Source organism: Microcaecilia unicolor, chromosome 3, assembly GCF_901765095.1.
Source record: "Microcaecilia unicolor chromosome 3, aMicUni1.1, whole genome shotgun sequence".
NCBI classification, from domain to species: Eukaryota; Metazoa; Chordata; class Amphibia; order Gymnophiona; family Siphonopidae; genus Microcaecilia; species Microcaecilia unicolor.
In genome coordinates this window covers 302,401,246-302,424,124 of record NC_044033.1, presented here as the reverse complement: position 1 = coordinate 302,424,124, position 22,879 = coordinate 302,401,246, and the positions used below count along the sequence as shown (strand labels likewise).

The following is a 22,879-nucleotide window of genomic DNA, read 5'->3' as shown; positions in this document are numbered from 1 at the left end:
CCCTGGTGACGGCGGTCACTAAGAAGACTACTCTTCCAGTGGAAGGTGGTGTGGCACTTAAGGATATGCAAGACAGACGGCTAGAGGCCTCTTCAAAACGTGCCTTTGAGGTGGCCGCTTTGACACTTCAAGCTTCTGTTTGTAGTTCTTATGCGTCTAGAGCTTGTCTATGTTGCTACATTCTGTCATGGATTCGATTTCGGAGTCTGGTATGCCGGGAACTCCTCAGATGTCGCTGATGGATATTGGGCTGGCGTACTTGGCGGATGCCTTGTATGATTTGGTCTGCTTCGGCCAAACTCGTGGCCTTGACCGTTTCCTCTCGGCGTCTGCTGTGGCTCAATCATTGGGCCGCAGATATGGCCTCTAAGCAGCGGCTCATTAAATTGCCTTTCTGAGGGAAATTGCTTTTTGGGGAAGACCTAGGAAAGATTTGGGGTATTCCAAATCTCAGCATCTTCCGAAGGATAGACCGAAGCCTACTTCTATAATCTCAGCATCTTCCGAAGGATAGACCGAAGCCTACTTCTAGGTAGGGAGCCTTGAGGTCACGCTTCAGAGAGACGCGACGGTATCGCCCTGGGTGGTCCAACGCAGCCTTTCAGCGTCCTCATTTTGGGCAGCGTTCTTCCTTTTGCAACGGGAAGCATCTGGCTGGACCCCCCTCTTGTCAGGGGGCTTCTTCTCGGGCCTCCCAATGATGGGGCATAGGTCTACTTGGGAGGAGAGCAGATCGGTGGTCGGCTTTCTCTGTTTCTTTCAGAGTGGGCCAGAATTACTTTGGACCAGTGGGTCCTCAGTGTGGTGCGAGAAGGTTACAAGCTAGAATTCTCTCCAACACAGACTTTTTTCTGGAGTCCCGCTGTGTATTACGGGCCAAGAGGACAGCAGTTCTGCAGTGTTTGTGAAACCTGCTAAGTATAGGGGCTATCGTGCCTGTTCCTCCTCTCGAAAGGCGCACAAGTCGGTACTCCATCTTCTTTGTGGTTCCAAAGAAGGGAGGGGCTATTCGGCCTATTCTCGATCTCAGACAAGTAAACCCGTTTTTGCGGATTCGTCACTTCCACATGGAGACATTAAGGGCAGTTATTGCTGCTGTTCAACCAGGCGAGTTTTTGACTGCTCGCGATTTGAGGGAAGCTTACTTGCACATTCCCATTTGGCAGCCCCATCAGAGATTTCTCAGATTTGCGGTGCTGGGTCAGCACTTCCAGTTTCGGGCCCTTCCTTTCAGAATGGCCACTGCCCCACTCACTTTTTCCAAGGTCATGGTGGTGGTGGCGGCGGCGTTCCTGCGGAAGGAGGGGTTTCGAGTGCATCCATATCACGACTGGCTGATTCGGGTGACGACAGCAGAGGAGAGTCGAGTGGTCACAGACCGAGTGATTGCGGTGTTGCAGTCCTTTGGTTGGGTGGTCAATATGGACAAGTCATCTGGTTCCTACTCAGAGTCTGGAGTATCTTGGAGTGCAATTCGATACGAAGCAGGGGAAGGTGTTTCTCCCCGAGGGGCGAAGGATCAAATTGCTTTCTCAGGTATGGACCTTATTGAGTCGTCGTGTTCCCTGAGTGTGGGACTATGTTCAGCTCCTCAGTTCCATGACGGTGACCTTGGAGGTCATTCCATGGGCAAGGGCTCACATGCGGCCTCTTCATAATTTCCTTTTGAGCAGATGGTCGCCGACGTTGCTGGATTATCAACGACGCCTTACTTGGTACAGCCAGGCCAGGGACAGTCTCACTTGGAGGCTCCGGTCAGCCTCTTTGCAGAACGGTGTTTCTCTGGCGTCTCCCAATTGGATGGTAGTCGTGATGGATGCAAGACTTGCGGGCTGGGGAGCCCATTGTCTTCATCGAGTAGCCCAGGGATCGTGGACCCCTCTTGAAGCGACTTGGCCGATAAATCGTCTGGAGTTGCGAGCAGTCGTGAATGCGCTGCAGAGTTTTCAGGACCTTCTGCAGGGGCAGGCTGTTTGTGTATGTTCCGACAATACCACAGTGGTGGCCTACATCAATCGGCAGGGGGGCACTCGCAGTCTTCCCTTGGCAGTGGAAGAGTCTCATCTTCTAGTATGGGCGGAAGCGCATGTTCAGAGTCTGTTGGCAGCGCACATTGCGGGTCAAGACAATGTTCAAGCGGATTTTCTCAGCCGGACTCTTGGACGCAGCGAAATGGACGTTGTCAGACTCGGCTTTTTGGCTGATCTTTCAACGTTGGGGAAGACCAGTAATGGATCTCATGGCCATGGCTTGCAATGCCAAAGTTCCCCAGTTCTTCAGCCGCAAACTGCAGCCAGGATCCGCAGGGTTGGACGCTCTTCTGCAGTCATGGCCGGAACAAAAGCTACTGTGTTTTTCCTCCGTGGCCTCTGATAGGGAGAGTTCTTTGCCGCATAGGGGGGCATCAGAGGCCGGTCATTCTAGTGGCCCCAGACTGGCCCCGATGGCCGTGGTATGCGGATCTTGTTTGAGCAGTCTGAGCCACCATTGCGACTTCTGGTGACTCCCGATCTGCTGCATCAAGGGCCAGTTCAGATGGAAAATCCCTTCCGCTTTGGTCTTATGGTCAGGCTGTTGAGAGGCGGCAGTTGTGATAGAAGGGATTTTCAGGACAGTCATTGCCACTCTTTTGGGGGCATGGAAGCAGTCTACTTCAGCAACGTACGCGCGAGTGTGGAAAGCTTTCGCGGCGTGGTGTGCTGAATCGCCTTTTCGGGCGGGCATTCCGGTTATTCTGGAGTTCCTTCACTATGGTCTTTAAAAGGGATTGGCATATAATTCCCTTCGAGTGCAGGTGGCGGCTCTAGCTTGTTTTAGCGGCAAACTGGACGGTTCCTCTTTAGCAGCTCACTCTGATGTGGTCTGTTTCCTACGCGGGGCTCTTCGGCTTCGGCCTCCTCTGCGAGCCCTCCAAGCCCCACCGTTTGAGCTGTTGAATAAGGTTTCTGAGAATTATCTAACACTTAAGACAGTGTTTTTGGTGGCCATTGTTTCGGCTAGGAGGATTTCTGAAATTCAGGCTTTGTCTTGCAGAGATCCTTTTTTGCAGTTTTCTGAAGCAGGGGTGTCGATCCGGACGGTGCTGTGGTTTCGGCTTTCCATGTCAGGCGGTTTATCTTTTGTCTTTTCGAAGAGAGGATAATCCGGGGGAGTTTGCCTCGCTACGTTTCATGGACGTGCGGAGAACCTTGTTTCGGTACTTGCAGATCTCTAACTAGTTTTGATTATCGGATCATCTCTTTGTGCTCTTGTCGGGATCAAAAAGAGGTGAGGCAGCTTCTAAGGCTTCCATTGCTTGCTGGATTAGGGAAGCTATTGGAGCGGCATATCTGCTACAAGGGCAGGCGTCTCAAGTGGCCCTGAAGGAGCATTCTACTCGGGCACAGGCGGCTTCTTGGGCGGAGGCGTCGGCCTTATCTCTGAAAGAGATTTGTCGGGTGGCTACTTGGGTGTCCCGTCATACTTTTGCGAAGCATTACAAGCTAGATGTGTCTGCTCGGGAGAATGTGAGTTTTGGGGCGGGAGTGTTGGCTTCCCACCCTACTTAAGGAATACTTCGGTACATCCCACTAGTTCCTGGATTCATCTGCTGCAAGTGGCAAGGAAGGTAAAATTGTCTTACCTAATAATTTTCTTTCCTTTAACGCAGCATTTGAATCCAGGATCCCTCCCTAGTTCAGCCGACGGTTTTTCATTTTCCGCGCAGTGTGGCTATTTTTTCCTTCCGGGTTCTCTTTTCCAGAGTTGACACAGATATGGGAACATGGAAAGGATTCCGATTTCTTGATCAAGTTGCAGTTATTCAGAAGTTCTTATTTGGTTCTATGTTTTTCATAGTGAGGATGTTTTCTGGTTGTTGTTTTCTTCATATTTTTTGACCTTGGCAAATGCTTACGAATGACATACTAACTAAGGAAGGAGCTGTCTGTCTGGCATCACTTCCTTTAGTTTGTTTATCTCTTTCTCCACCTGCTGGTAGGCGAACTTAACCCACTAGTTCCTGGATTCATCTGCTGCGTTAAAGGAAAGAAAATTATCAGGTAAGACATTATTTTACCATAATCCACCTTAGTCCATTGTGTAATGTTGTTTTATTTTCACTCCTTAGTCCTTTGTTGAGTCCCACTATGATGATCTTATTCCCTTGCTTGAATCCTTATCGTCATAGGTTAAGAACAAATATAAAACTTAGTTCCATAACCTCTTGAATCAAGCACAAATGAAACAATTCTTCCGTTGTTTTCAAAGGATAATTTCTCTTTCACATCCATGTCTTTTTCATACCTCAGATCTTGTATTCATACAATACAACCTAAGTAGGTTTTCTTTCATTTTGCCTCCGTTAATTTTTTCAATAAAACTTCCTTTGCTTCTCTATGTGAAACCACATTTCGATTGCTGTATTCAAGAAAAGCTGAACTGCTTAACGATTATTTTAGCTCTGTGTTCACGAATGAAAGACCGGGGGTAGGGCTGCAGAAAACAAAGGCTAAAGGGGATTGATGTATGGTAGACAAAGACCCGTTTATGGAGGACTGTGTTCGTGAGGAGCTTGCCAAACTAAAAGTAGCCAGAGCTGCATTTGTATCCCACATTTTCACACCTATTTGCAGAGCGATGGGGCCTGGTGGGATACACCCGAGGGTGCTTAAGAAACTAGGAGAAGTTCTGTCTGCTCCGCTGACGGACCTCTTCAATGCTTCCTTAGAAATTGGAGTGGTCCGGTGGACTGGAGAAGGGGGGATGTGGTTCCTTTGCACAAGAGTGGAAGTAAGGAAGAGGTTGGGAATTACAGACCTTTCAGTCTGACCTCGGTGGCGAGTAAGCTAATGGAAACATTTCTGAAAAGGAGGATTATGACATTTCTTGAACTACATGGAATGCGAGACCCAAGGCAGCATGGCTTCACTAGTGGCAGGTCGTGTCAGACTAATCTGACTGTCTTCTTCGACTGGCTGACCAAAGAGTTGGATGTGGGAGGGACGCTTGATGTGGTATACTTGGATTTCAGCAAAGCTTTTGACATGGTTCCGCACAGGCGACTGATAAATTGAGTTCCCTCTGTGCGGGACCTAGAGTAACTGATTGAGTAAAAAATTGGTTGAATGGTAGGAGACAGGGGTGGTGATAAATGAAGCTTGTTCTGAAGAAAAGGAGGTCGTCAGTGGAGTACTGCAGGGATCGGTCCTAGGGTCAGCTCTTTTTAACGTCTTTGTGAGTGATATATTGCGGAAGGGATGTCTGGTAAGGTTTGTCTCTTTGCGGATGATACTAAACTCTGCAACAGGGTGGACACCCTGGAGGGTGTGAATGACATGAGGAAGGACCTAGCGAAGCTAGAGGAATGGACCGATATTTGGCAACTAAGGTTTAATCTCAAAAAATGCAGGGTCATGCACTTGGGTTGCAAAAATCCGAGGGAACGGTACAGTATAGGGGGTGTAGTGCTTCAGTGCGCAAAGGAAGAGCATGACTTGGGGTGATTGTGTCTGACGACCTTAAAGCTTTCAAACAGGTAGAAACAGTGATGGCCAAAGCCAGAAGGATGCTTGAGTGCATAAAGAGAGGCATGACCAGCAGGAAAAACGAGGTGATATTGCCGTTGTATAAGTCTCTGGTGAGGCCTCATTTGGAGGACTGCGTGCAGTTCTGGAGACCGCACCTACGGAAAGATATAAACAGGATGGAGTCAGTCCAGAGTGTGGCTACGAAATTAGTAAACGGTCTTGAATGCAAAAATTATAGGGACAGGCTTATGAACCTCAACATGTGTACGCTGGAAGAGAGAAAGGAGAGAGGAGACATGATAGAAACATTTATCTCAAGGGCATTTATGTATAGGAAGATAGCCTTTTTCAAATGAAGGAGAGCTCTGGAATGAGGGGGCATATGACAAAGATGAGAGGGAATAGGCTTAGGAGTAACCTAAGGAAGTAGTATTTCACAGAAAGGGTGGTGAAGGCGTGGAATGGCCTCCCGGTGGAGGTGGTGGAGTCTAGGACTGTTCCAGAATTTAAAAAGGCATGGGATAAGCATGTGGGATCGCTTAGGAACAGGAAGAATTAGGGGTTACAGAGGATGGGCAGACTGGATTGGTTCATATGGCCTTTATCTGCCGTCATGTTTCTATGTTTCTAACAGTTTTTATTGAGGTCAGTACAGAAGAGACACATCCATAGTAGAATTGCATACAGACTGAAATAGCAAGAAGTACGTAGTGTGGGCAAGCTATTACATTCCTTCAACTTTCTTTTTTTAAGCAGTGCATCCCCCCCCCCCCCCCCCCCCCCCCGGCACCTGTATTTTATGTATAACATTAAATACAGACCCTCATCAATTCCCAGCTACAGTGAACTTATTTAAGGAACTTTAATCTTTCTTTAGTCTCCTACTACATAAAGCTTCTGTCCCTTTGTGTTACATTCTGTGTGTTTAACTAGAAACAGTCTAATTGGAAAGCTTCTCAAGGTTGAACATGCTCCTGCATAGACTTTGAAAACAGATCTAATCATCCCAACATAGCAACAACTACCTCCAAAAGACCATTATACCTCCATGTCCTCACGTCCCTCCCTATCCCTCCTCCCACTAACCCCACCCAAGAACAGTGGTTCCACATGTATAGGCCTGACCTTTGCCCTTCTAGTCCGACTAAGTAATATATTATCTATCCCCTAATCCCCAACCCCCTAACCCATCCCTGTGATGCCTTGTCCCCCCCACCCAGTCGCCCTCAATGGCCCAGCGAAAATCTGTTCAAAATTTGACTCTGAGCTGCAGGAGAAACTCTAGTCAAATAAGCCCCCCCAGTTCGCCAGAAACCTCTGCTGCCTCTTCGGAGACAAGTGGGTACCCTCTGACTCCCATATCATGAGTTGATGTAATTTATTCCTCCAATACCATACAGAGGGGGGATGATCCTGAATCCAATGGTTAAGAATACATTTCTTTCCTAGAATACAAACTTTGCCTAAATATAACTTATCATCCAACTTTCCCGACCCCCACCAGCCTAATGTACAGACAATCGCTTTTTCAAATGTGAGGGACACCCTATGTCCAAATACCAAAGAGAAGAATCCCGCTATAGCTGACAAAAATGTTCTTATGTATCTACACTCCCACAATCCATGATATAAAGAAGCCCCTATTGTCCCACATTTCCGACATTGTTCCGTATCCACTATCCCCGCATGGCTAGCCTACTGAGGGGAGAAGTATGCTCTATGTAGTGTATGAAACTGACACTCTTGCAGTTCTGCGCTATGCACCATTCGTGGGCCCCCTTTGAGAGTTGCCAACAATAGCTTTGCCTCAATTGACCTGCCCACATCCCTCTCCCACCGGTCAGCCACCTTTTGCAAACTCATCGTAGACTAACAATTTCCCAATTCTTTACAAAACCAAGATGCCAAAACCTGACCCTGTGCATCCCCCTCCAAGACCTCTTGCAGCTGCTGGCCGAAACCTGCTGACAGGCTGTCGGCTGGTAAAGGCTCTCACGTAATGCGATAGTTGAAGATAGGCCAGAACCACCACAGGACCCCTCTCCTCCAGAGGAGAAAGTTTTTGGGCAGATTTCAGGATCCCATCCTCCCTAATTACGTCTTCTAGCAATAGCACCTCTTTTGCTTTCAAGTTTCGCTGAATATGGCTCTCACTACCTGGCAAGAACTCTGCGCCCCCCCATGGCAAAAATACAGGACTAGTGGGCTCCTGCCTCCACAAGTCAAGTACTGAACGCCAAAGAGACCACAATGGCCTCAACAGTATGCTCCCCGAGCCTCCCTGGGCAGGCTCCCACGAGGGGTATGGAGCAGATAATTCAAATGCCAGAGGTGGAAGTATGCTCTCTCTAGGTCCACATCTGTGTATGTGTTAGTTCCCAAGAGCCAGTCTCGCAGGTGCCTCAATAGACAAGTCTGGTTGTATTTACCCATATCTGGGATACCCAATCCTCCTTGAGTCTGCGGACCCACTAAGAATCTGCATTTTGCCCCCCCCCCCCCCCCCCCCCAGCAAAATTTCAACAGTATTTTCCGTAGGGACTTCAAATCCTGACGCAAAATGTGAATAGGGAGAGACTGTAGCACATACAGCCATCTGGGGAAGATTATTATGCGATAGAGCTGAAACCTGCCCATGAGGGTCAGGGGAAGCGTCGTCAAAAGAGCCAGCCTCTGCCTAGTATCCTCCAGTAATTTGGTAATATTAAGGTCTTATAGATGCTTGGGATTCATTGAAAGCTGTATTCCCAAATATCTGAACGAGTCTTGGGCCCATCTCAATGGGAAGGTGTTACCACAGAGTCGCCTGACTTTCTCTGAACTGGCCTGTGCCTCTGACTTGGCTAGGTTAATCTTGAAGCCAGAGAAGTCACCATATTCCTCCAAGCTTTCCATTAGAACTCCGGATCCAAAATAAGCAGTAAAAGATCATCTGCAAATGCTGCTGATTTGAAAGTCTGCTCTCCAATCTTCACTCCCCTAATCCCTGCGTTACTCTGTATCTCCTCCCTAAGTAACAAGTCCAAAGACAATACAAACATCGGTGACAAAGGGCATCCTTGCCTGGTTCCTATACGTTTAATCAAATGCATAACCACCGTCATATCTTAACCCATAGATCTTTTGTTGCAACAAACTAACTAGATATCATTTTAACTCATGTTTAATACAAAACATTGTCGATTTTCAGTACACACTGATCACATTAAAGTACTTGGGACTGATGATAAATTCTATCTGAAAGAGGATACCACATATGATTCGTCACAACTTGTATATTGCATAATATGCCCATGTGGCCTTTATTGTATAGGGCACACGAAAAGGAAATTGAAAATTAGTGTCGCAGAGCATATTAGTAATATCAAGAATTCACGTAAGGAGGCGGCCCCTCTGGTGTGTCATTGGGGCTAAAAAGTCACACAGTAGAGTAGATCAGATTTGCAGCTATATGCCAGGTGAGATTGAGGAGGGGACATTTAAACAAGTATTACATAACATAGAGCAAAGATTCATTTTTTTTGTGGTGCAGTCATTCCGGACGGGTTGAATTTAGAAGTAGAGTGGTGATTGTCCACTTCTTACACCACGTGTTGTGATTACATTGATATTTAAAGAGTTCAGCATAGCTGACAGGGTATCCGCTCTGAAAGATTGATGGCGTAGATGCCTAGTGGACAGTAGCACTTCTGGTAAGCAGCCATTTTTTGTATTAAACATGAGTTAAAATGATAGTTTGTTGCAACAAAAGATGTATGGGTTACATAGTAATATAGTAATATAGTAGATGACGGCAGAAAAAGACCTGCACGGTCCATCCAGTCTGCCCACGATAAACTCATATGTGTATACCTTACCTTGATTTTACCTATCTTTTTCAGGGCACAGACCGTATAAGTCTGTCCAGCAGTATTTCCCGCCTCCCAACCACCAGTCCTGCCTCCCATCACTGGCTCTGGCACAGACCCCGTATAAGTCTGCCCTCCCCTATCCTAGCCTCTCAACCATCAACCCCTCTTCCCCCCGCCACCCAATTTCAGTTAAGCTTCTGTGGATCCATTCCTTCTGCACAGGATTCCTTTATGCCTATCCCACGCTTGTTTGAATTCCGTTACCGTTTTCATCTCCACCACCTCCCGCGGGAGGGCATTCCAAGCGTTCACCACCCTCTCTGTGAAGAAATACTTCCTGACATCTTTCCTGCGTCTGCCCCCCTTCAATCTCATTTCATGTCCTCTCGTTCTACCGCCTTCCCATCTCCGGAAAAGATTCGTTTGCGGATTAATACCTTTCAAATATTTGAACGTCTGTATCATATCACCCCTGTTCCTCCTTTCCTCCAGAGTATACATGTTCAGGTCAGCAAGTCTCTCTTCATACGTCTTGGAACGCAACTCCCATACCATCCTCGTAGCTTTTCTGTGCACCGCTTCCATTTTTTTAACATCCTTCGCAAGGTACGGCCTCCAAAACTGAACACAATACTCCAGGTGGGGCCTCACCAACGTCTTATACAGGGGCATTAAGACCTCCTTTCTTCTGCTGGTCACACCTCTCTCTATACAGCCTAGCAACCTTCTCGCTACGGCCACTGCCTTGTCGCACTGTTTCATCGCCTTCAGGTCCTCAGATACTATCACCCCAAGATCCCTCTCCCCGTCCGTGTCTATCAGGCTCTCCCCACCTAACACATACGCCTCCCTTGGATTTCTACTCCCTAAGTGCATCACTTTGCATTTCTTCACATTGAATTTTAATTGCCAAATGTTAGACCATTCTTCCAGCTTCTTCAGATCTTTTTTCATGTTTTCCACTCCCTCCGGGGTGTCCACTCTGTTGGAAATCTTGGTGTCATCCGCAAAAAGGCAAACTTTACCTTGTAACCCTTCGGCAATGTCACTCACAAATATATTGAACAGAATGGGCCCCAGCACCGATCCCTGAGGCACTCCACTACTCACCTTTCCCTCCTCCGAGCGAACTCCATTTACCACCACCCTCTGGCGTCTGCCCGTCAACCAGTTCCTAATCCAGTTCACCACTTCGGGTCCTATCTTCAGCCCTTCTAGTTTATTCAAGAGCCTCCTGTGGGGAACTGTGTCAAAAACCTTGCTGAAATCTAAGTAGATGACTTCCATAGCACGTCCTTGATTTAATTCTCCTGTCACCCAGTCAAAGAATTCAATGAGATTCGTTTGGCACGATTTCCCTTGGTGAAACCATGTTGTCTCGGATCTTGCAACTTATTTGCTTCCAGGAAATTCACTATCCTTTCCTTCAGCATCGCTTCCATTACTTTTCCAATAACCAAAGTGAGGCTTACCGGCCTGTAGTTTCCAGCTTCTTCCCCATCACCACTTTTGTGAAGAGGGACCACCTCCGCCGTTCTCCAATCCCTCGGAACCTCTCCCGTCTCCAAGGATTTATTAAACAAATCTTTAAGAGGACCCGCCAGAACCTCTCTGAGCTCCCTCAGTATTCTGGGGTGGATCCCGTCCGGCCCCATGGCTTTGTCCACCTTTAGCTTTCCAAGTTGTTCATACACACTCTCTTCCGTGAACGGTGCTCTATCCACTTCATTCTCAGGTGTACTTTTGCCAGTCCCTCTCGGTCCTTCCCCAGGATTTTCTTCAGTAAAAACAGAACAAAAGTATTTATTTAGCAAATTGGCTTTTTCTTCATCATTTTCTACATAGCGTTTTGCTGTATCTTTTAGTCTCACAATCCCCTTTTTAGTCTTTCTCCTTTCACTAATATACCTGAATAAGTTTTTGTCTCCCCTCCGTACATTTCTAGCCATTTGTTCTTCCGCTTGCGCCTTCGCCAGACGTATCTCTCTCTTGGCTTCTTTCAGTTTCATCCGGTATTCCTCCCCGTGTTCCTCTACTTGAGATTTTTTGTATTTCTGGAATGCTAGCTCTTTAGCCTTTATTTTCTCAGCCACTTGCTTTGAAAACCATATCGGTTTCCTTTTTCTCTTGCTTTTATTTACTCTCCTTACATAAAGGTCTGTGACCCTGTTTATTACTTCTTTCAGCTTGGACCACTGTCCTTCCACGTGTTGTGTGTTCTCGCAGCCCATCAGCTCCTTCCTCAGGTATTCCCCCATTTTGTTTAAAGTCAGTTCACTTGAAGTCCAGGACTTTGAGTTTAGAGTGGCCGCTAACCACATGAGCCGTTATATCAAAACAAACCGTTTGGTCACTGCTTCCCAGGTGCGCAGCCACTCGGACATTTGACACACTATCCCCATTCGTGAGCACCAGATCCAGCGTCGCTCCCTCCCTTGTGGGTTCCGTCACCATTTGTCTGAGCAGAGCAGTTTGGAAAGCATCCACAATCTCTCTACTTCTTTCCGATTTCGCAGAAGGAACCTTCCAATCTACATCCGGCAGATTAAAATCTCCCAACAACAGCACCTCTCTTTTTTTCTTCCCCAACTTTTGAATATCAGCGATCAGATCTTTATCCAGTTCCTCCAATTGTGTCGGGCATCTGTAGACAACACCCACGTGGACCAAGGTTCTATCCTCTCTTTTTAAGGTGATCCATATCGCTTCTTCCTTTCCCCACTTCCCTGTCTTTTCAGTTGCTGCGATATCATTTCTCACATACAGAGCTACTCTTCCACCTTTACGTCCCTCTCTATCCTTCCTAAAAAGATTATAGCCTGGTATGTTTACATCCCATTCATGGGAACCATTGAGCCATGTCTCTGTGGCTGCAACTATGTCCAAGTCAGTCTCCAACATCAGGGCTTGAAGGTCATGAATTTTATTGCTTAGACTGTGAGCATTTGTGGTCATTGCTTTCCAACTACATTTCCTAGTATGTGTTTTGGGTTTAGTGATTTGTGAGTGTCTGACTGTGGTTATGCATTTGATTAAAGGTATAAGATGCTTCTCCTGAAGAAGATAGCAATCGAAATGTGGTTCCACATAGAGAAGCAAAGGAAGTTTTATTGAAAAAAAAAGTAATGGTGCCAAAACGAAAGAAAATCTACGTATGTTGTATTGTACGAAGACAAGATCTGTGGTATGAAAAAGACATTGGTGTGAAAGAGAAATTATCCTTTGAAAACAATGGAAGGAGGAGTGTTTCATTTGTGGTTGATTCAAGAGGTTATGGAACTATGTTTTATATTTGTGCTTAACCTATGAAGATAAGGATTCAAGCAAGGGAATAAGATCATCATAGTGAGACTCAACAAAGGACTATTAACACTAATAGGATAAGGAGTGAAAAGAAAACATTACACAATGGACTCTAAGGTGGATTATTAGAGAGTTAGCACTATGATGTATTAAGTATGTAGAAACTTTTTGTTGACACTGTATACAACAAATATATAAGAAAATGAATGTGTGGGGTTAAGAAAATAAATGGTCTTTATTTGAAGTAAAAGATATAAGCGGGGTCTTGTTGTTTAGTTATTAAGTTAAAATTTAATGCCAAGAAGTGTAGAGTGATACACTTGGGGTGCAGAGAGATACCGGATAGGAGGAGAGAGATTAGTAAGCTTGACTCAGGAGAGAGACCTTGGGGTGTTGGTGTCTTGGGATCTAAAGGTGAAGAAACAATGCGACAAGGCGACAGCCGTGGCCAGAAGGATGCTAGGGCTGCATAGAGAGGGGTATAACCAGCAGTAGAAAGGAGGTGTTGTGATGCCCCTCTACAAGTCATTGGCAAGGCCGCACTTTGAGTATTGTGTTTAGTTTTGGAGGCCATATCTTAAAGATATAAAAAAGGTGGAAGAGGTGCAACGAAAAGCTACCAAAATGGTATGGAATTTGCGTTGCAAACTGTACTAGGAGAGATTTGCTGACCTGAACATATATACCTTGGAGGAAAGGAGAAACATGAGTGACGTGATACAGACGTTCAAATAGTTGAAAGGTGTTAATCCACAAACAAACCTTTTCTGGAGACGGGAAGGCGGTAGAACTAGAGGACATGAATTGAGGTTGAAGGGGGGCAGACTCAGGAGTAATGTCAGGAAGTATTTTTTCACAGAGAGGGTGGTGGATATGTGGAACGCCCTCCTGTGGGAGGTGATGGAGATGAAAACAGTAATGGAATTCAAACGTGCGTGGGATAAACACAAATGAATCCTGTTTAGAAGGAACGGATCTACGGAATCTTAGCGGAATTAGGTATCGACACCGGTAATTTGGAAGCATAACCGGTTCTGGGCAGTCTTCTACGGTCTACGTCCTGATTGTGACTGAATAGATAAGGGATGGGCTGGAGTGTAAATTTTAAGCGGTTTCAACGTTAGCTTCAGAACTTAATCCAAGAACAGTGCTGGGCAGACTTGTACAGTCTGTGCCCAGAGAATGGCAAGGACAAATCAAACTCTGGTATAAAGTATCACATACCATGTAAAATGAGTTTATCTTGTTGGGCAGACTGGATGGACCAAACAGGTCTGTATCTGCCGTCATTTACTATGTTACTGGTTTGCCAGGATCAAGCCCCACTGCACTAACCATTAGGCTACTCCTCCACTCCAAATCTTGCCCTGGGATTGGCTTCATGATATGTAGCTGCTATTGCTACTGTTTGGGTTTCTGCTAGGTACTTGTGACCTGGATTTGCACGGTTGGAAGCAGGATACTGGGCTAGATGGACCACTGGTCTGATCCAGTATGGTGGTTATGTTCTTTTCATAGGTTACCCAAACCATGTATTTTCTGCACTTTGCTGTTTGGCTACTAGCTGAAGTGCTGACGCACTGTGCATCACATTCCACAGGTGTATGCTCATTAAGAGCTGGTAAGAAGCTATGCAGGCTGTTAGCATAGTGTTCTCGAAAACCTTTTTCCTAAAAGAATGTGGTCCTCGTCCATTTCCCAGGGAGCACTGAGGAGTGAGTCTTCATACTTTTGATGCTTTTGAAAGCAAGTTTGATCACCATGGAATGGTGAGGAAGATGGAGCCTCTTAAATCCCAAAACCTTTTGTAGTTGATATACCAAGTCATCCTTTTTATTAATCTGTACAGAGATGGGGCTCTCTCACATATTCATCTTTGGAATCTTAAGTTCAGTGGGGTGGGGGGGGGGGAGTGAACCACGGATTTACTACTACTACTACTTAGCATTCCATCTAATTGGCTGATGTCCAGTCTCAGCCTTTGGCTCATCCTCAGTTTCTAACACAAATGAGTTGGATTTAGCTGTCTTCTTTACAAAATCAAAGAATTTTTTTTTGTTACATTTATACCCCGCACTTTCCCACTCATGGCAGACTCAATGCGGCTTATATGGGGCAATGGAGGGTTAAGTTACTTGCCCAGAGTCACAAGGCGCTGCCTGTGCCTGAAGTGGGAATCGAACTCAGTTCTTCAGTTCCCCAGGACCAAAGTCCACCACCCTAACCACTAGGCCACTCCTCCACCTCCTCCATGTTCATGTGATGGGGATAGATCTGAAGGACCAAGGGATTGCTCCTCCTCAGAAGACTTTTTAGTGCTTCCTCTGATCAAAGAACACTCAATTTGACTCATAAAAATAGACACTAAAGATGTCCGAGTCCCTGCCCACCTTAATTGACTGACCTTGTGTTCAGGAGTAGACCTGGAGCATCAAGGCATTGGGGATCTCCAATGTGCTAGGGAAATTTCCTCCTCAGAGGGTGGAGATGGACATCTGTATGGGTGCTCTGACTCTGGAGTCCTTAGAGGTCTCTGCCAGAGCACTGGCATGGGCCTTCAGGATGGGTGAACTACTTTCAGCCTTGGCTTTAATGAGATAGTCTCTTGTTGTGCAAACAAGCACTTCATCTGTTGGGACAGGCCCATGAGCCACTCCTTGAGGACTGTCCTCAACAAAGGTATGGACTCTCAATCCTCAGACACACCAGAATGTATTGGTGGCTGAGTCTCGGTTCCTTGATGATTGGTACACCTCCAGTGTCTTGTAGGGTGAGCTACCTTCATTTGGGCGAACTTCAAGGACACTGATCTTGATGCTTTCGACGCCATGCTTTGAGAGGGATTAATGTTGATACTTCTTGACTTAGGCCTGATGCATCACACCTGAATACCTCAGTGCAGAATGAGACGGGGGGGGGGGGGGGGGGGTTGTGGAGGTGGAAATCAGATGACACCCGATCCTATGGTCTTTGCTGATACTCAGTGTCAGTGCATTCCCAGTGTTTGATGTTTGCCCTGTAATTCCACTTTACCTCTTGTCTCTGAGTGAGGGCAAGAGAATGAAATTGTGCAGAGTCAATACAGTTTCAATGTAAAAGCTTTTGGGAGACACAGCAGTCACTCAATTGGTGACCACCCGAGTGTGTTAACTTGCTGTTTATCCCTTTCTCCTTTTATTGTCATATTTTTGACATCTGTTTCAGATAATTTCACATCTCAGCAATATTTTTGTTAGGGCAGTCAAAGCATCAACAAGAAACAGAATACTGCTTATGTAATCGGTGTCATAACAGTTCAAAGTAAAAAATATAAAGACAACTTTGTTTTGTATTCTTGTCCCTGACATCTGTATAGGATGTGCTTTTTCGCTTAAATATATTCACATGGTTTTTATTTTTTTTTTTTACTCTTTTTCTGTCCAAACCATTAACACCTGATGCTTCTCCTGGATCATGGGGATTCTTTTCTCATAAATTTCATCTTGATCATCGGCTTCCACAGCTACGGAGACCAATGCTAACGTTGGACTGAACTTGAGTGACAAAACGTTTCTTGGACTGCTTCTCATGACCCTTGATACTTCTCCTTGACATCTATGAAGAGTAATTACCAGAAAGAGGGTTCATGAGAGTGCCCCAGGCATTGCAGGCATCTGTGGTGGATATGGTCCTGTTACAACTGGAAAACTTTTTAAATCTGCTGAGAGCTCTGTGGGACATGTTGGAGGGGTGATAGCAATGGCAAAGTCAAACGGCTCAGTTTTTTGACACAACCTCTCTGTTCTGCTGCCGTTCAAGGCCTAAGAGCCTAGTAGGCTGTAGAAAAATATGGAAACTTAAAAAGTATTGAACAGTTATATAAGGGAGATTACTGGGGAGAGGCCTGTGCGATATAACTGAAGGGGAAAAAATCTTCAGTAATAAGTGTTTTGATGTGAGCTGTGGAGGACTGAAAGACGTCTGACCCGCTCCACGGAGAAACACTGAAGACACGTAACAGCAACAAGCGGGAAGGTGTGTGCATGCAGAAAATGAGGCACTTCCAAAAGCTTCCACAGTTGATGCTGAGGAGCTTTCCCACATGAGTTCTATTGGATGACATCACCCAAAAGTAAGAGTATTATTCTGTCCTCTGAGAATACATTTGAAGATGGTTAATGACACTGAGTAATTAGATTAGTTAAATATAATAGAGCCTTATCTGTTTGCCACTGGAAAATATTTTAGATTTTTGTATTGCACCTTCGTAAAATCATGGTTGAAATAACGGTCTTAGTAGTTTTTGTCCTAGTTTTAGTGATTTAAAGAAAAATCATTGGTGATGATTCAAAAAGCATTTGATCTTCCTGAAAATTCTTATTTGGCTGCTTGCTTTTTTTTTTTTTTTTTAAGTAATCTTTTTATTAATAACAAGCAGAGCAGATTAATACAAACACTTGACCAATATACGTAAAATTCAAACTATAGCATTAGCTTATTATCAACATCTAGTTACTCATTACAGATTATTCATTTATACAAGTTATATGCTCCTTGTAGTCTCATTAAACAGATCTAAACAATCTTAATATTCTATTCGCTCTTGCTCGTTAATTTTCTAAGGTACACCCCCCCATTCCCCCCCCCCCCCCACTCCCTGTCTAGGACTTGCTTTACGTAACAGAATTACTTGGCCCCGACACAGACCCAGCGCTAAAAGTACTGTGGATAGGGCGACTTGGAATGCACTCCAAGCATCTCCTCCAAGTGTTGGTATATTCCTTAGATGTCTTACTCGCCAGGTTCCTGCTTGCTTATTTTAACAGTTGCTATAATCCACAAATTCAGCCCACTTTTTTTTTTAAAGCCATATTTGCTTTTCTAATGGGTTAGTCATTGACTGAAACCTTGAAGAGTTCAATTAGATATAATTGCAGTAATTTTAGGTCATCTTTCATTTTTTTTTCTCCTATATAATTTATTTTAAAATGTTTTCCTTCAGCAGATCATATAACATTTAGGCAGCCAAAAAAGATTGTGTCTGAAAAACAAGGCTTCAATGGACATGCTAGGAATCTGGTTCCTACTGTATGTGCAACATTACAGAAACCTAGGCCTGGTAGAAACCTGCATCATGAGGCCTGGAAGAAAACAAGGTATGTAAATTTTATTGGTATATTTTATGTACTCCTACGGTCAGAAAAGTAAGGTTTCAGGTTGGGGGACCTCACATCAGTTATAGAGTGAACTTGAGCAGCAGTGTTAAGTAATCCACCTATGCTTATGAGCATCACCCCTGCTCTAAAAGGGACAAGAAAGGAATTTTGAGCCATTTCAGCGTTCAATTTCACTGCTAGGACTGATTAGTATGGCAGTTCCCAGACTTAGTTTGTTGCCTCATTTATGTGCCAATAACTTCCATTCCTTCTCATCTCACCAAACTAGTCCCGACACCAATGGCATTGCCAGACCTGAGATTTTGGGTGGGTCCACAACTAATATGGGTGGACACTATGGGCCTGATACTGAAAATTATTTAAATAGCCAGGAACAGCTCCTGACCAGTTAAACTAGCATTTTAGCACATAACCGTGGATATTCAGCAGGAGAGAACCTCCTGTGAATATCCATGGTTAGTGGCTAGCCGATAACTGGGTATATCGTGCAACATAGCTGGCTAGGCACAGGTATTCAATGCCAAACCACTATGTTTAGTAGTTAAATTAGGCTGCATAAATAGAAGGCCTGTCTTTAATTGCTAAGCACTTAATGGGTTAGCACTGAATATTGCCTTAACTGGTTAAGTTGCTGCAGTCAAAAAATAAAACTGCATATTCTATGCTAGTCGCTGGAAACGGCTGGAATTGAAAATCTGGGTTTAACACTGAATATCGGGGGTCTGTATATAGCTATGAGTAGTGTTTCTTGGGATAGTACTAAATAATGCCTTAGAGTGCGCTTGATGACCGATGTCTAAATAAATAATCTGCCCAACAGCTGTCCTGCATCAACATAAACCACATACATACTTAATGGAAACACTGACATTTTACAATAGTTACATTAGCCCATAACTTAAACTTGACCAGTCTACAATGATGGCAAACATCTCAATATATGAAAATACCCTGCAAAATAATTACAGCGATGACACATACTGTATCCTTCAAACTAATTGTGATGCTACGCTTTTATGCCTTATAGATTCATTGATATAACCTTCTCCAGCTTCCGTTTGTATCACTGGCTCTCTCAGCAGTACTTCCTCTAATAGATTTTTGTACAGAGTATATGGCAGTTTTTTAGTCTGTGTTGTCTACATATTGCTTAGTCCCCCATGCAGTATTTTTACCCAGGACAGATGTTTTATGCACTTCACTGCCTGCTCCGTTCACATTATCTGGCCACGACAGGTTGGGCTTTCATGCCCCCATGGCTAAATGAGGTGGCTTTACACCCCCTGTTGTATACAACTGATACTTACTTTTTCTTTGTAGTGCATACTGCTTCTGCGTATTTTTTCAATTTGTAACTCTGTGAAGCCGATTTGCTCTGAACTGCTACGGTATGTGCTCTTTTTAGGCACATTTTTAAAAATTTCTCTCTATTTTCTGCACATATTACTGTCCATCACTCCCTTTTACCTCTACTTGTATAGTAACACCATGTGCATTGGTGTTCTAATTTTCACTCTTTACTTCCATATATCACACCATTCCAGTCACTTGATCTGCTCTTTTAGTTTCATTTTTACCTTCTCATGTTTTTTCATCCACATCACCACTTTTTAATACACCTCCCCCCTGCTTATTCACCTAATCTGATTTGCAAGTTCTATTTAAGTTATGTTGTTTTATTTAGTCTCATTATGACATGATTCATGCCATTGTTTTAATATTTGTATTTTTATGTTTTTATTATGTCAGTGCCTGTTTAGGCCCCCGAGGAAGGCTCTGTGCTAAAACACGGTCCGTGTAGAGTCTTTGAGTCAGTTTCTCGGCAAATAAACTCTGATGTTTTTACTGCTCTTTTGCCTTAGTCATTTGGAACTCATCTCACTTTCATCCCCTGTCGTTGCTTTTGGACTCTCTTTTGAGACTTGAGAGGACCCCTCCTTGTGTTTGTTTCAGATGGGGGGGTCTTCTCCATCTTCTGCAGGTACATGGCCTACTGAAGCAAAGTCCAGTGCTCATGGAAGATCCTGCCCCTTTGGTAATATGGTTTGGACATTGACCAGGGTTGGTTGAGATAGAGGTTATTCTGATTCTGTCATTGCTGATTGTTTCAGGCTTGGAAACACTTTACTTGCATGGCATATATGAGGGTGTGGAGGACATTTGAGGGGTGGTGGTCTGAGCGTGGACTTTCTCCTTTCTCTGCTCAGATCATGCAAATCCTAAAATTCTCCAAGTAGGTGTTCATAAAGGGTTTGCATTGGGTTCTCTAAAACTTCAGCTTGTGGTTTTGGCCTGTTTTAGGGACTGACTACAGAAGGCGTCTCTTGCAGCACACCCGGGTATAATTAGATTATTGCAGGAAGCGGGCTGCTTGCTGTCTCCTTTTCATATGCCACGTCCAGAGTGGAACCTTAGTGGAAGCCTCTTTTTGAGCCACTTGGAAGGTCTCCTTGAAAGATCTTATGCTAAAGACAGCGTTCTTGGTGACTGTTGTGTGAGCATGTAGGGTTTTGTAGCTTCAAGCTCTCTTGTTGGGATCCTTTTCTTCGCTTTTCAGAAGTGGGGATCTCCCTATGCAGTGTTCCTTCCTTTCTACCGAAAGCGGTATTGGCATTTCATCTCAGCCAGTCTGTGGAGCTTCCATCTATATTTATTTATTTAGATTTTGCTCACACCTTTTTCAGTAGTAGCTCAAGGTGAGTTACATTCAGGTACTCTGAATATTTCTCTGTCCCAGGAGGGCTCACAATCTAAGTTTGTACCTGAGGCAATGGAGGGTTAAGTGACTTGCCCAAGATCACAAGGAGCAGCAGCGGGATTTGAACCAGCCACCTCTGGATTGCAAGACCGGTGCTCTAACCACTAGGCTACTCCTCCACTCTATAGAGAGGCTTAGTATTCTTGAAGCTTTTCGATATGTGTAGAGTCCTCATTAGCTATCTGGAAGTCATGATTGAATGTTGTAAATGAGACAGACTGCTTTTTGGTAAACAGCGGCTTGGCCTCATGGCTTCCAAGCCCACAATTACTAGATGGCTGAAGGAGAAAATTGCGTCAGCTTATCTTCTTGCAGGGAAGCAGGCTCCTCAACCCTTGTGGGCTCATTGTATGAGGCATTGCCTTCAGTGGATATTTGCAAGGTGGCTACGTGTTTGACGCTGCATACCTTTGTCAAGCACTACAGGGTGGATGTTACGGCATGCTTGGACGCCAGTTTTTGGACGTCAGTCCTCAGGATGGCAGCGCTAGTATACCACCCACTCTAGGGATTGCTTTTGAACAATTCACAGGTCCTGGAGTAGTGGGAAGGTACATAATGGAAGGAGAAACTGGGTCATACCTGATAATTTTCTTGCCATGAGTCCTTTGCTCTATTCAAGAGACCCGCCTGAGGTTTGAGATGTTTAATCGCTGAGAAGTAATGTGTCAGATACCAACTGTCACCTTACATAGTACTTTCTGCATATCTCTTGTTCTGTACAGGTTGTCCAGAGATGAGAGCTCCACACATGTTTGTTCATCAGGTTAGTGTTAAGTTGATAAGTTGTTTAAGGTTGTTGTGTTTGTTCTGAGTTTCTCCTTACTGTTTATGTAAATACTAAGGAGCTAGACTGGATTCCAAGAGACATGTCTCAGCTCAGTTTTCAGTTCTCTATGTCCACCTTCTTGTTGATGGACTCAACTATCCCATAGGTTCTGGAATAGAGGGAAAGACTAATGGAAAGAAAATTATCAGGTAAGACCCAATTTCTCCATTCGCAAGTTTTTGCCTGCACTGGATCCCTTTATAGGGTGAAATTCATTGAACCAGTAGTTCTCAGTCTCCATCTGCCTGTAGGAAAAGGGTGTACCCATGTGGCTGGACTAGTCTGGAGAGACGAGAGAGAAAAATCTCCTTCAGCTAAAGTGTAAGGCAGTGGTTCTGAAACCAGCCTTGTGACATAAGTACATAAGTATTGCCATACTGGGACAGAGCAAATGTCCATCAAGCCCAGCATCACAAATACCTGGCAAGATCCCAAAAAAGTACAAAACATTCTATACTGCTTATCCCTGAAATAGTGCATTTTCCCCAAGTCCATTTACTAATGGTCTATGGACTTTTCCTTTAGGAAGCCATCCAAACTTTTTTTTTTTTTTCTTTTTTTAACTCTGCTAATCTAACTGCCTTTACCACATTCTCTGGCAACAAATTCCAGAGTTTAATTATACGTTGAGTGAAGAAACATTTTCTCAGATTTGTTTTAAATTTACTACTTTGTAGCTTCTTCGCATGCCCCCTAGTCCTAGTATTTTTGGAAAACGTAAACAGGCGCTTCACGTCTACCCATTCAGCTCCACTCATATTTTATAGACCTCTATCATATCTCCCCTCAGCCGCCTTTTCTCCAAGCTGAAGAGCCCTAGCCACTTTAGCCTTTCCTCATAGGGAAGTCATCCCACATCCCCTTTCTAATTTTTGTCGCCCTTCTTTGCACCTTTTCTAATTCCGAGGAAAGGGGGAGTAGGAGGAGTAGGCTCTTGAACAACACTAGTAGGCGACGTAGATTAGGAACAATCTCTTTATTTAAATATACACTCGACTCAACACAGCCGTGTTTCGGCGCTACAGACGCCTTCTTCAGGAGTCTTGTGATATATAAATATACGAATATTAAGCTCAAAGAGAATGAAAGCAAGGCTTCTGCTACAATTGTAATCCACTGCCGATGTAGGAAAAAGCTCAGCGTATTCAATTGCACTTCACAGAAGTATATTCGTATATTTATATATCACAAGACTCCTGAAGAAGGCGTCTGTAGCGCCGAAACACGGCTGTGTTGAGTCGAGTGTATATTTAAATAGAGATTGTTCCTAATCTACGTCGCCTACTAGTGTTGTTCAAGAGCCTACTCCCCCTTTCCTCAGATTCTACTTTTCGTAGGAATTTGTGTACCTCCACCCTTGTGGTGGTTTGGCTTCCTTTTCTAATTCCACCATATCTTTTTTGAGATGCAGCGACCAGAATTGAACACAGTATTTGAGGTGCGGTCGCACCATGGAGTGATAATGCATTATGACG

At 44.6% G+C, this 22,879-nt stretch overlaps 1 protein-coding gene across 16 annotated transcripts in view; it reads left to right on the top strand.

Annotated features, from left to right (window-relative positions):
- Positions 1-22,879, top strand: part of SENP1 (SUMO specific peptidase 1) — a 347,559-nt gene that overhangs the window by 81,604 nt on the left and 243,076 nt on the right. For 15 of the 16 annotated variants that reach the window (XM_030198243.1, XM_030198250.1, XM_030198253.1 and 12 more), the window contains one exon: positions 17,643-17,796. In XM_030198243.1, the coding sequence (XP_030054103.1) occupies positions 17,643-17,796 (154 nt within the window). The remainder of the gene's footprint in view (positions 1-17,642; positions 17,797-22,879) is intronic. The other variant, XM_030198244.1, reaches the window with a different exon arrangement.